General features: G+C 55.4%; 1 protein-coding gene across 13 annotated transcripts in view; it reads left to right on the top strand.

Moving 5' to 3' along the window:
• The window catches only part of PTPRE (protein tyrosine phosphatase receptor type E), a 172,782-nt gene that overhangs the window by 148,212 nt on the left and 11,732 nt on the right, over positions 1-12,838 (top strand). For 8 of the 13 annotated variants that reach the window (XM_014832534.3, XM_044748678.2, XM_044748689.2 and 5 more), the window contains 8 exons: positions 256-353; positions 3,795-3,914; positions 5,199-5,362; positions 9,527-9,662; positions 9,903-10,052; positions 10,395-10,488; positions 11,594-11,670; positions 12,514-12,648. In XM_014832534.3, coding sequence (XP_014688020.1) covers positions 256-353; positions 3,795-3,914; positions 5,199-5,362; positions 9,527-9,662; positions 9,903-10,052; positions 10,395-10,488; positions 11,594-11,670; positions 12,514-12,648 — 974 coding nt within the window. The remainder of the gene's footprint in view (positions 1-255; positions 354-3,794; positions 3,915-5,198; positions 5,363-9,526; positions 9,663-9,902; positions 10,053-10,394; positions 10,489-11,593; positions 11,671-12,513; positions 12,649-12,838) is intronic. The other 5 variants (XM_070480974.1, XM_070480968.1, XM_070480978.1 and 2 more) reach the window with 1 other exon arrangement.

Here is a 12,838-nt window from a genome sequence, read left to right as displayed (position 1 = left end):
TCTCCAGAGGATTTCCCAGCTGCAGCGGGGGAGTGGGACTGTGGCAGGATGGGATGAGGAGGCTGGCGACCTGCTGGTCCCCCCCAGCCCTCTCAATTCTGGAATTCTATGGGGCATGAAATAGGCCAACCAGCCCTTTCATGCCTCCAAGAAGTTGGGGAGCAGCCGTCCCACAGCCCGAAGTCCGGGGTGACAGGGGCTGGGACCCGCAGTGACTCCCTTGTGTCTAACTTTGGGAACATCCTCTGCTTACAGGCCCTAAACAGGAAACGGTTAATGACTTCTGGAGAATGATCTGGGAGCAGAAGTCTGCGACCATCGTCATGTTGACAAACCTGAAAGAAAGGAAAGAGGTGAGCCCAGCCTGACTCACTGAGGCCTTGCCTCCAGCTGCCACGGCTCGCTGGGGGCGTGCTCACCACTTCCTTTTCCTGTTTCTCTCCCTCTTGTCACTGCAGAAGGAGAAACTAACCCTCGGTAGCTCACAGCATTTTTATTGTGAGATAAATTCCCTGTGTTGCGCATGTCTCGCTCTTCCAGACTGTGACACAAAAGTGATGCAAGTGCTTCCTCTTTTCAGCCAAGGGTCATCCCTGGCCAGCCTAGCAGCCCCCTTTGTGGTGGGAACCATGGATTTCAGAATTTAGGTTTTGTATTTAGTATATTTTGGGCCTATAACATGGTGGGCCTCAGACTGTAAGTAAAAATGATTTCCTGCTTGTTGTCCAGACTAGAGAAACGCATTTGAAAAACAAGTTGTCTTGAAAGACCGTTGCACGGTCATCCCAATTCAGTTAATTAGCTGTTTCTAATTCAGAAAGCAATACTTGTACATTATAAGAACTTGAAACCTCTTTAAAGAAGAAAGTTAAGCGGCTTCATTTTCTACCTGTGACCAGTACTCAGGAGCATCTGCTCTCCCGGACAGGCACTGCCCCAGGTGGGGGTGCACACAGTGAGCCAGCGGGCCAGCCCCACCTCCTGCCGTTTCTAGTGCACAGTGAGGGGCAGGCGCCAAACCCAAAGCAGAGAAATGTAGACTGTATCAGGAGGTAACATAGAAAGTAACGGAGAGGAACAGAGACAGCGGTGGTCCAGGAGGGGCATGCCAGAGGGCCCAGCGGGCTAAGGCCTGGTGTGTGCCTGGCACGGGGCTCAGCTCGGCATGCGGAGATGCAGAGGTATTTCCATGCCTTCCAGTCATCCACGTTTTAGCTGAAGGGACACAGAGCCTATGGAATAAACTGGGACACGGTGTGACTGCAGTTCTGGAGGTGTGGGGGAGGGCAGCCCCCTGGGAGAGGACAGGGGTGGGAGTGCTTGTTTAGAGGGTGATGGTGGTGCTGCCTCTTAAAGACCAGAAGGAATGTTACTAAACACAGCCAGAAAGAACATGGGGGCAGAATGACCAGAAGTGCTTTGTGGAGAGGGGACCTGGCTCCCATGGGGACTGTGGGGGCTGGGAAGTGGGGGACCCTTGAAGGGTTTTCCAGCAGTAAGCAGGGCCCTGTGTCCTAGGAAGTAAGCTCACTCTCCAGAAGGAAGAAGAATTGGGAGCTGGAGGTAGACTCGCCAGAGGTGGGGAGACTCTTCTCTCGTGTTCTAGCGTGAGGGCCAGAACAAAAGTGGTGGACAGCAGGCCAAGAAGAAGGCTGGGCCTGGTAGGAGATGTCTGTCCTGTTGGTCCCTGCCTGGGGCCTGCCGGTGCTGGCACCAGGCTAGGTAACAGAGGTGCTGCTCTCTGCCTCTGCACCCCGCTGCCACTCGCTGGTGTGGGATACTGGCCTGCCCCGGGGAAGCCCAGGCCGCGTGCCTAGAGCTTGGGGGAGGGCCCACCCCGCCCTTTGAGGGCAGGGGAAGTAACAGGCTGTGGGGAGCTCAGCTGGGGTGCAAGGTGGGAGGCCGGGACCGCAGGCGGGGCAGGTCATGAAGGGCCCTCGTCCCCCAGTGGTGCCACCTTCACTAATTTGTTCCACGCTGAAAAGCACAGGAAAAAACCTCCAACCACCATTTCCGGTGAGGGATGGGAGGGAGGTTTTTGTTTTGTTTTCCAGGCAGTTGGGACAGGGCTGGGGAGGGCCTCGCTTCTCTGCGTGATCCTGCCCTGGCTGTCCTCTCTCACTGGAAAGAGTGACAGGAGGGGCCAGGGGATTCCCAGCAGGAACACTTAACCCTTCCTTTGCTGGAGGGGCCGTGGAGGAGGGGCTGTGGCAGGACCTAGCCCCCAAAGGGGAGGCAGATGCCTCGCCGGTGGCCGAGGGTTCCCTGGCACCGACAGCCCACTGGGACTGGCCTCTCAGGGGTCTTGTTTACAAACATGAGACCAGAGCAGAAGCCACAGACGCGGGCCCAGAACGCCCCCATCTTCCTCTTCAGTTAGTCTGTTGCCACGTTACGTGACATTTTCTCTCTGATCAGTCTCTGAAGCCTCCTACTGGATTTTTCCATTTCTGTGACTCAGAGCTGGCCTGCTTCTGTATCTGGATTTTCACCATTTCAGATGAAATCATTTCTCAATAGAGTTCCCTTTTTCTTGATTGCTTCTACTTCTGTTGTGGTCTCCTTGGCTTCAACATCCTGCCCAAGGTTGTGAAAGGCAGCTGCTCCGGCATCTCATGATCTGACATGGAGGGAGGGGACGGTGTCTGCTGTGCAGACGAGAAGCCCAGGGCTGTGAACACAGCCAACAACACCAAGCCCTGTGGGGCCTCAGAAACAGCTCTCGGGTCCCAAGTGAGAGTCTTTTAAGGCAGGAATCTTGGGAGGGTCTTGAAGGTCCCCAGGAGGCCAAGACTGGCCCAAACCAGGATCTTTAGGAGTTTGCTTCTCCTCTGGGTGCTTCAGAGACACCCAGAGCCAGGATGTAGGAGGGGAATTTGTCCTGTGAAAGTTGTCCAGTGGGTGTCATAACACGAGTGCTGGGCTCTGATAAACACCCAGCTGCCTTTTGTTTTATGAGGTTGTTGATCCTGTGACTAACCCCGTGGCTCTGCCACTCGTGGCAGCTTCCAGGATGAACTGTCGGATGTCTGGAAGGCTTGTGGGCTCCCAGGGCCTCTTCTGAGGCACGTTGAGCAGGCCTCCTCCCCGGTCAATGGTCCTCGTGCATTCACGTACTCCGTGCTCAGGGAGGACCTACTATGGGTTAGGCGCAGTGGTGCCCCAGTCCTCACCCTCAGGGAGCTTGTGTAGGGGCCATTTGTAGTTTGAAGGGAGGGAAGGGAAAGAAATCAGCCTCTTGGTAACACTGCGCCCATCCTCTGCATCAGCTTCATCCTTGTTGGAGAAAAGGAAGAGCATTAAGTTGACCCAAGTTCATTACTCTTCATCAGTGGACCAGAGTGATACAAAATAAGTTTGTCCTTAGTGAGCTGGGCAGAAAAACCCAGGCAGCTGAATCCGATGGGAAGTGTTTGGGGAACACACAGTCCTCAGGGCCTTGGTGTGAGCCCTGCCCCAGCCTGAGGGCCACTGTAGTCAGGTTCCCGGCTCTGGAAGGAACGGGCTCAGCAAGATGGTTCAATAAATACGTGGGGTTCGTAAATGGATGAATAAATGAGCCATCACTGCTGTTGAAATCAGAGAGGGTTCTGGTTACAGTCTCAGGGCTGCCCTTAACCAGTCGTGTGGCCTCAGTTTCCCCATGTGTAAGATGGAAAACATACTGTCCCACTTCCGAGAACTGTTTAACTCAAACCTGGTGAGTGTGAAGCCTTGTCAGTGGCGGGGACGGGGTGATGAGGCGATGAAAGGCACCCACAGAGCTATTGAATCTGTTAAATTATTCCCTGTAGGAGAAGTGCTATCAGTACTGGCCGGACCAGGGCTGCTGGACCTACGGCAACATCCGGGTGTGTGTGGAGGACTGCGTGATTCTGGTGGACTATACCATCCGCAAGTTCTGCATCCAATCAGTAAGCATTTTAAGTTCCTGACTTTCTGGAATGGCACTTCGTCGAGAGTGCAGTGTCGAGAGTAAGCGCATGTCTGCATTTTCTAACGTGAAGAGCCTCGCCCTCCAGCATTGTAGTGGCTCTTGCTGAGTGGGAGCTGAGGCTGGAGGACGTGCCAGATGGGCACAGGAGCAGGCATTAGTGGGCCGAGGACGTGGGCCTACAGAGGTGGACCAGACACAGGGGCACATGAGTCTTCAGACAGTGCTGGATGCTCCTGGCTCCCAGGGACTATTCTTGGGGGAGGAAGTCGAGTCAGTTGGAGGGGTAAGGGGTGGGGGGGTCCCCACTTAGTAGCACATTATCATTTCACACACTGGACTAGTGAAGTGGGGTTTTTTTTAACAGTTTCGAAATTATATCGGAAGCTCCTCATTTTTCACACTTATTTCCTGCTAGTTGCCCCCTCCAAAAGGATTTGTCAGTCTTCAATAAAGATGCCTGTATACAAGGCAGATGAAATAGAGATTTAAGAGATTAAAAAAAAAAAAAACCTAGAAAAAACAGAAAGTCATGTTATCAGGAATCAAAGGTAGAATGATGAGCGTGGTTAGATCACAAAATATGAGTCTGAGGTTCCTAGAAGCCACAGTGAAGAAGTGAAGATGAGAGTATCAGTCTTAGTGTCCCCTCTTGCCTCCTTCCCAGACGCGTGCCCACGCACGTGCACACACACACACTTCCAAATACACCGTATAACCTTCCATGGTCTGGGGCAGAGGACCAAACTCATGGGCTCTCGGTCATGAAAGCTGAGTGAAGCTTTGAGGGAGGGTCGGGGGAGGGTCTCTTACAGGTCGGCCAACCACATCATCTTTTTCCCCCAAATTAAGACACTTTTGGGAGTGAAAGCATGTGCTGTTGGTAATTAGGTAGGACCACAGGCGTAAAGTGGGACCGTCAAGGCAAACTGGGATGTGGCCACCCTGCTTACCACTGGGGTCCATGAGCCCTGGGGCTGGCTTTAAGGATGTGTCTGGCTGCCCAGAACCTGCCCCACCTGATCCTGGGACGAGTGCCCGGGGTGGGGGGGGCCCTGCTCTGCTGACCCTCCTGGCAGCTGTGGTGCTGTGTCTGGCTCAGGGCATCCTGCCCTCACGGGCCCCTCCCTGCCAGAGTACTCACAGCTGCCCATGGCCTAGATGGTGGAGGGGGACCCCGAGCAAGCATCCTCAGAATGTGATGTTGGGGGGAGGAGGCGGTGGGGCCGTGCCGTCCCACTCACGTCTCCCCGCATGCCCTCAGCAGCTCCCAGACGGCTGCAAAGCCCCTAGGCTCGTCTCCCAACTGCACTTCACCAGCTGGCCCGACTTCGGAGTGCCTTTCACCCCCATTGGGATGCTGAAGTTCCTGAAAAAGGTGAAGACACTCAACCCAGCACATGCTGGGCCCGTGGTGGTGCACTGCAGGTACGTCCGGGCTGGGGCCACAGGACAGGGCCCTCCAGGGAGGACTTGGCCGCTGGTGGGAAAATGACCAGTAGACCAATATGTCGGGGTTGGCAGAGGGGCAGACAGGGTGAGGTGACGGCACCCCGCCCACTGTGAACACAAGCCCACAGTTACTAGGTGGCAGCTCAGAGAACCCACAGGGTGAGAGCTGGAGGGACATCCAGCCCATTCTGTGGGAGCAGAGCTCTTTCTTCAGTGGCAGCTGAGGGAGACCCTAATAGCCAAAGCAGACGAGAGAGAAGACCGGGTGGATGGTGGAGGTGGGGCTCTAGGCGGGTCCACGTGTCCTCCCCTCCACTGCCCCTGGGGACCCCCCCAAGTCACCTCCGGGAAAAGATGGACACCATGCTTCTACAGGGAGCCCCTAAGTCTTTATTCAAGAGGGGCTGGGGGCCGCACCCCTGGCACAGCAAATAGCAGCCCCACACAGAGCCATCGGGGCAGGGAGCCCTGGAGGCCTGGGTCCGCGGCCCAGGCTGCCCCTGGCCACTGCAGTGTCACCTCTCAGCTGCGGTTTCCTGGTCTGTAATGGGACGGACAGCCTCGGAGGGCCTGGGGCTCGCATCTAGGGGGCCTTCCCATGATAGAAAGGACTGCGCCCTCGTAAGCCCCCACCACTGTGATTATTCCTTAGGTTGTGGAAAAGCAGGTTCTGAAAACGATCACTTTTACCAGAACACGTCTCCCCCTACCTGTGCACGCCCTGGTGTCAACCGGAGGGTTGTTTCCACGTTGAGATTTATTTGCTCCGGGCTCTCTGAGCCGTAGAGACAGGGCACATTAACCCCCTCTGTGGCTCATGTCTAAATGCCCAGTTTGGCTTCTGCAGAAAATCGTGTACCTGAAAAGGCCTTGGACTTCAGCTTGGTTGACTGGCTTGTGCACGTTTTGTTTTTTAATACAAAGACACAGAGACCAGGAGGGTCCCCTTGCTGAACTCCCTGTCCTCCTGCAGATGCATGGTTAGAACCCAAAAACGCTGGCTGGGACCTTTCTCCACCCCTAGCCCAGACCCTTTTCCTCAGTGGCTTCTGCTGTGTCTCTAGTTGCAGAGGCAGGGAGGTTTGGGGGTGAAAGCGGGGGAGGCCCCTGGCATCCTGGCCAGGGATGGGATCCTGGATCTGCCCCTTGGGAGCTGGGAGATGCTGGAGTAACTACGCATGAAGTGAGTGAGGTCTGTAAGATGACTCTTCCGGGGCCTGCACACTCCTCCCAGCAGCTGCATTGGAACCGGCTGGGGTTGGGGCTTCACCCCGCCCACAGGTCTTGCTGGCAGCTCATGTTCTTGCTCAGACTTTATGAAAGCCAGCGTGTCCGAGTTGCTTCTGCTGAACACCTGTGTGGCAGATTCAAAGCACTTGTGTCACTGTGCGCAGGTGTCTTTTGTCCCTGGCGGTGCCAAGATGCTCAGAACAAACCCATCTGTACAGCTGGAAACTCAGTATCTAATCAAAGTGCCACCCCAGTGAGCAGGGCCTCCCTCAAGAGGCAGGAGGCGGACACAACCCTGCACAGAAGTGCCTGGCAGGCCTGAGTCCATGCACAGGGATTTCCGTCAGACCCCTCAAAGATCGGGTCCTGCGGTAGCTGAGATGGTGGAGACGTCCCTGGGTAGCATGTTATCAGGGTGCAGAGTCGGAACTGCCCTCAGCGGGAGGAGTTACTGGCAGGGGAGCTGCGTGTTCAGTTCCTGTCGGCTTTGCAAGTCCCTCACAGCCCCGCCTGTCCCTGCCTCAGGCCCCTGCCATGGGCAGCTGGCTCAGCTCTGGATGGCAGAGACAAAGGGGTGGCCACTGTGTGGGTCAGGGGGCTGCAGGGAGCGGGTTAAGCTCTGTTCTGATCCCTCCAGATCTGTGGTGCATGTGAAATCTTAGTGAATGGCCACTGTCTCTCCTCCTGCCTACCCCCTCCTTACCAGAGGTGCCCGCGGCAGGTGCGCTGGCCATTCATCCTTTTTCATCCTTGGCTCCCTCCGTGGCCATGAAGCTCAGCCTTTCCCACTGAACACAAAAGCTGCCTCTCGGTGGTAATGTTTTTCTTCAGAGCTGCTCCTGCAGCTCCTGGGTTCTCCTTCCTTCTTTTATCTTCTGTCTGCCACCAGGTTTTTATGTATGGGAAATGGAAGGAGTGGTACCCTCCCTCGCAGGCTTCCCAAAGCCCTTCTCTCCTGGGTGTGCATTCCCCACCCAGCTGAGCCCTCTTGAGACGCCCGGGCCCCCTGTGGGCAGGTGCATGGTTCTGGGCACTGCCTGATGGCGGGTCACGTGGTGACAGGAATTCCCACCAGGAGTCCAGGCCAGCCAAAGCCACCCAGGATTAGGGAGAAGGCTCATGTGGGCTGAGCCCCTGAAGACTGGGGGTGGGGCTGACTTGACCCCCTCACCCCTCCACGTTCATCCTCACAGGATCTCCACAGCTCAAGGACAAGTACAGCCTAGGAACCTTGGCTTTGTGATTTCCATCCGTGCTGCCACACTCGCCCTCCACTTCTGATTCCCAATCACTTAAAAAGAGCCTGCAGTGTACACCATGACGTCCCTGTAAAAACAGCAGGGTGGGGTTTCTCTCTGCAGCTCTGAGCCCCCGTACCAGCACCCAGCAGCCAGCAGGAAAGGCCACCTGGCCTTGGACTTCTCATGGCGGAACCAACAGGCTCCCTTCCCCACCCCCCAACCCCCCACCAAGGGCCGCCTCTCAGGCCCTCTCCCACATGCCCTTGGGCCAGGCGGATAAAGGGGTCCCTGAGCAGCTCCTGGGCTCCCACAGCCTTCCAGCTGGTTGTGTTCTAGCTGCCTTCACTGGCCTGTGGGGTGGGTGTCCTCCCTGGCTCTGCCCTGAGGATTTTCTCCAAGTCATAGCGTGAAGAACCAAGACTCCTCAAAGGGCCTCCCATGTGTCACCAGCTCTCCCCAGGGGAGGGATGACAGGGGAGTCCACCCCAGGGGAACGGTCTTCACTGTCTGTCCTCACACCGCTTGGAGCCTCGCTGGGAAGAACGATACCACCCTCCCCCCCCAAAAGGGGAAACTGGGGGGACTTCATTCATTAAGTTGTGAGCCTTTTTGTTAAAAAGATCACTTCCTTTTTTTAAAAGAGGCCCATGCTGGTGGCGTGGTGGTTAAGTTCGTGCACTCTGCTTCGGTGGCCTGGGGTTCACTGGTTTGGATCCCAGGCGTGGACCTACCCACTGCTCATCAAGCCATGCTGTGGCAGGTGTCCCACATATAAAGTAGAGGAAGATGGGCAGAGATGTTAGCTCAGGACCAATCTTCCTCAAAGAAAAAATTAAAGGTTCATGCTTCAGGGGCTGGAAGGAGGAAGCTCAGTTCAGCCAACCGGACCGGACTGCCCTCCGTGCTTCCCCAACTGTGTCTTTTAGATGCTGTGCCTATGAGTTTGGGCCGTGAGGGGTTAATTCGTTCAGCGAATGTTTGCTGAGCCCATCTGTGTGCCGCTGGGTCCTGGTGTGGGGGAGACAAATGTGAAGGGCCCGCACTGGCTGCTGGAGACCCAGTTGAGCAGCAGGCGGGGCTGCAGTGTCCTGGAAGCCCCGTGGGGCTGCACTGGGAGGAAGGAAACCCAAATCCAGAGTGTCGTCGAGGCCGCTTCCCGAGGGAGGAGACCTCGCAGTGGAGACCTAAGGGCCAGCTGCTTCAGCCAGCTCAGGGGTGAGGTCTGGGACTGCAGAGAGAGCAGCTGGTGCCTCCAGTTCCGCATGACCTTGGGGCAAGGGCCAGCACACCTGGCTGCCGGGCCTCCTTTCTTAGAAAGAATCTGGAAAAGCTACAGTAAGTGTGACATTTTTTAAAAAACCATTACCTATGTGATAACAAGAAGACAATATTTGCTAATAGAGGAAAAACGATCCATACAGTCTCACTCAAAGCTTCTTAGAACAGCTCTTTTTGCAGTGCCTGTTAAAGAGTTTCTACAGTTATTAGAGGAGCCATTTGAGATCATTTTTTTAAGACCGCAGTGCCCTCTGGTGGCCTCACTATAGATTTGCCCTTTATTAACCAAGGAAAGTTTGCATTAGGTGATGTGTCCGCATGTTGTCAGGCCCCGTCATTTACTTTGTGGGGGATGTGACTCACGACAGGGCATCTTTGTCTTTCCCCGAAGTGCGGGCGTGGGCCGGACAGGCACCTTCATAGTCATTGATGCCATGATGGACATGATGCACACCGAGCAGAAGGTGGACGTCTTCGAGTTTGTGTCAAGAATCCGCAATCAGCGCCCTCAGATGGTTCAAACGGATGTGAGTAACGCCTTCCCCTGGCCCAGCCGCTTGCGCTGGTCTGAGCTTCGCAAAGCAAACCCAGACGCCTCTGCCACCCCGGGACTCTCCCCCAGAGGGTGCTTGCAGGGGGGAGCATCCTCAGTAATGCCAACTGGAAGGTTATGCTTACTGAGGGCCATAAATGGTCATTCTGGATGGTCATTCATCTGACTTCTGTCCCCAAACCGCCTTTCCTTGCCTCCTCTGGGTCCCCTGCAGATGCAGTACACGTTCATTTACCAAGCCTTACTGGAGTACTACCTCTACGGGGACACCGAGCTGGACGTGTCCTCTCTGGAAAAGCACCTGCAGACGCTGCACAGCACTGCCACCCACTTCGACAAGATCGGGCTGGAGGAGGAGTTCAGGGTAAGTGTCCGCTGGCTCTAACGGGAGACGGGCGGCCGTTGAAAGGAAGCTGCTTTCGGTTGCTCCCCTCTTGAGGGACCGACCCCAGAGAAAGCAGGGGAGCTGTCCCAGCCTGGGGCTGTGCAGGGAAGAGCTATCAGTGGCTTTCCGAGCTCTGCAGCAGCCCATGCAGGAAATGTGCCGTGCATACATTTCTATTTCCCACAGTTCAGGAAATGTCTGGCGATGGAGACAGACGTTTCCTCGTAGCAGGTGCCCTGACAGCAGTACTGTTAGAAGGCTGAGCCATTGCTCAGGAGGGGCAGCGTTTTAACTGCGTGGTTGCGTCCTTCTTGGCTGCAGAAGCTGACGAACGTCCGGATCATGAAGGAGAACATGAGGACAGGCAACTTGCCCGCAAACATGAAGAAGGCCAGAGTCATCCAGATCATCCCGTGTAAGGCAGACCACAGGAATTCAACCCTCGAGGCAGGGCGGGGTCAGGGCAGTGCCCTTCGGCTCAGTGGCTGAGAATTCATTAACCACCCATGGCTGTAAACCAGAGGTCAAGGGCAGGGCACCCTCTGGGCCCTGGCTAACAGCTCCTGGGGGCTCTGTCCAGTGTTGGGAAGAGAACATCCACCTGCGGCAACGACTGACCCAGACGGTCCTGTGTGTGTCAGGTCAGCAGGGTGGGACAAGGGCTTAGAGGCGGGAGAGGGAGGACTTCCCGGAACCAGAGAGTGGCGTCAGGCATGACTCAGGGCCTCCTGAATCCGCATCTCATTCAGTCCTCCCCTGTGCTTGAGTGGAGGCACGGCACCCCCTTGACACAGAGCGGGGGCCCTGGCCAGGCCATGCAGCAGGGCCTGAAACGAACTCAGCTGAGCGTTCCAGGAAAAGGTTCCAGGGCAGGCAAGAAATGGGCGGGGTGGAGTTGGGACACTGGCCTGCCCCGAGGTCTTGGGTGAGGGACAGCTGGCCAGCCTGGCAGGGCCACGGAGGAGCAGAGGCAAAAGCAGGCACCTGAGGAACCTCGGAGGGAAGCGGGAGGGCCCCGCCTTCAGGAGAGAGGGAGTGCCTCCTTCCAGACGTCTCTCCGTGGACTCCCAGCTTGCCACACGAGCGTGATCGTACACAGACTCGCCTCTGTGGTCACACTGTGTGTAGACAGTGCGTGGGGCTGAGCGAAGCCTTCCTCACCCTCAGACCCGGGGTGGTTTTGTGGCCGTGATGTCCCAGGCCGGCTACTCCGGGTGCCTGCCTGGCCACACTCCTTTTACTCCTTAAATGCAGCATTTTTAATGCTTATATTTTGGTATGGATTACTGCAATTCATGACAAATGAAAATGATAACTGGATTATTTTCAGAGGCCTCCTAACAAAACACAACTTCCCTGGGCCACTTTAATTAACCTCTCTTATGAAGTAAACCGTCCAGAGTTGACTTTCCTTGGTGATTTTATTAATAAGTTTTATATTCTGGGAGCTTGCAGTGACAGATTCAAGCTTGCAAGGCGAGACGGTGTTTGTGCTGACTAAAGGAACATGCTCTTTGCAGATGATTTCAACCGCGTGATCCTTTCCATGAAAAGGGGTCAAGAATACACAGACTACATCAACGCGTCCTTCATAGACGTGAGTACGGGGCCCCGGCTGTGCCTTGCGAGGATGCATGGGTCCTTCATCTGTGACCACACAGACTCTTGATTAACTCCTTTTCACAATCACAAAGGACTGACATCCCTCCAGAAATCCAAACCAATGCATGAGGAGAATTACTGGTTTAACAAACAGTAATGGACTTTGGGAATAGAGGATACGGACCCACCGCTAGGTTAATTTGCTGTTTTTTCATTCTGCTTTTAATACATAGTGATTTTTCTTTTATGTCTCTGTGAGGCACCAGTTGTACATTGGTGCTTTCTGTCACGTGGTTTGTGTAACACGTATCGCGCGGACGGTGCGATTCTGTGCTCAGGGCGCAGTCACAGGCCGTCTCCGTGTGCGGTGCAGGTAGCTGAAGGGTGGGTGGGAGAGAACAGTGCAGCCCAGTCTGTGCTAGAATTTCTGTTTGCAGATGAGAAAACTGGGCCAAAGGTCACTTGGGCCCAAGTGGAGGAACTGGGCTTTGAACCCACTTCCTGTAACTCTACGCCCAGGCTCTTTGCACCCCAAGGGTGCTAACTTAGCTGAGACACATAGGAACACCATAGAATCAAAGCCACCAGGTGCTTTCTCAGGTGGCCTTGGAATACCTATTCAGAGATGGCTCAGGTGCTGCAGGTGAGATAAAGTGGGCGTCCTTACCTGCCCCTGAGTGTGTGCACCTGTGCATGTGCCAGCTGGGGCTTGGCTCAGGCTGTGGAAGCCTGGAGAATATTTTCCCTGATCTGCCGCAGGCTGTGCTAAACTCACGTGTCCTATAGTGGGACCGGGATGGATGGAAGTCAGACCTTAATCTCTGCTCCCCTTTTGAAGGGCTACCGGCAGAAGGACTATTTCATCGCCACCCAGGGGCCCCTGGCACACACGGTGGAGGACTTCTGGAGGATGGTGTGGGAGTGGAAGTGCCACACGATCGTGATGCTGACGGAGGTCCAGGAGAGAGAGCAGGTCAGCGGCACGCCCAGCTCGGGCCCTCCAGGGTAGTGCGCGCACACTGAGGTCCAGCTGACCTGATGTGACTGCACCCATTCATTGCGAGCATCTCTCCTGCTGTCCTTGGTGAGGCCGGACCATAACCGATGAGGAGGGAGAGAGCTCAGAAATGAAAAAGATTCCGTTTCACCCATTCTTTCCTTTT

The sequence above is a fragment of the Equus asinus genome, chromosome 2 (assembly GCF_041296235.1).
Source record: "Equus asinus isolate D_3611 breed Donkey chromosome 2, EquAss-T2T_v2, whole genome shotgun sequence".
Lineage (NCBI taxonomy): Eukaryota > Metazoa > Chordata > Mammalia > Perissodactyla > Equidae > Equus > Equus asinus.
This window is presented reverse-complemented; position numbering and strand designations above follow the sequence as displayed.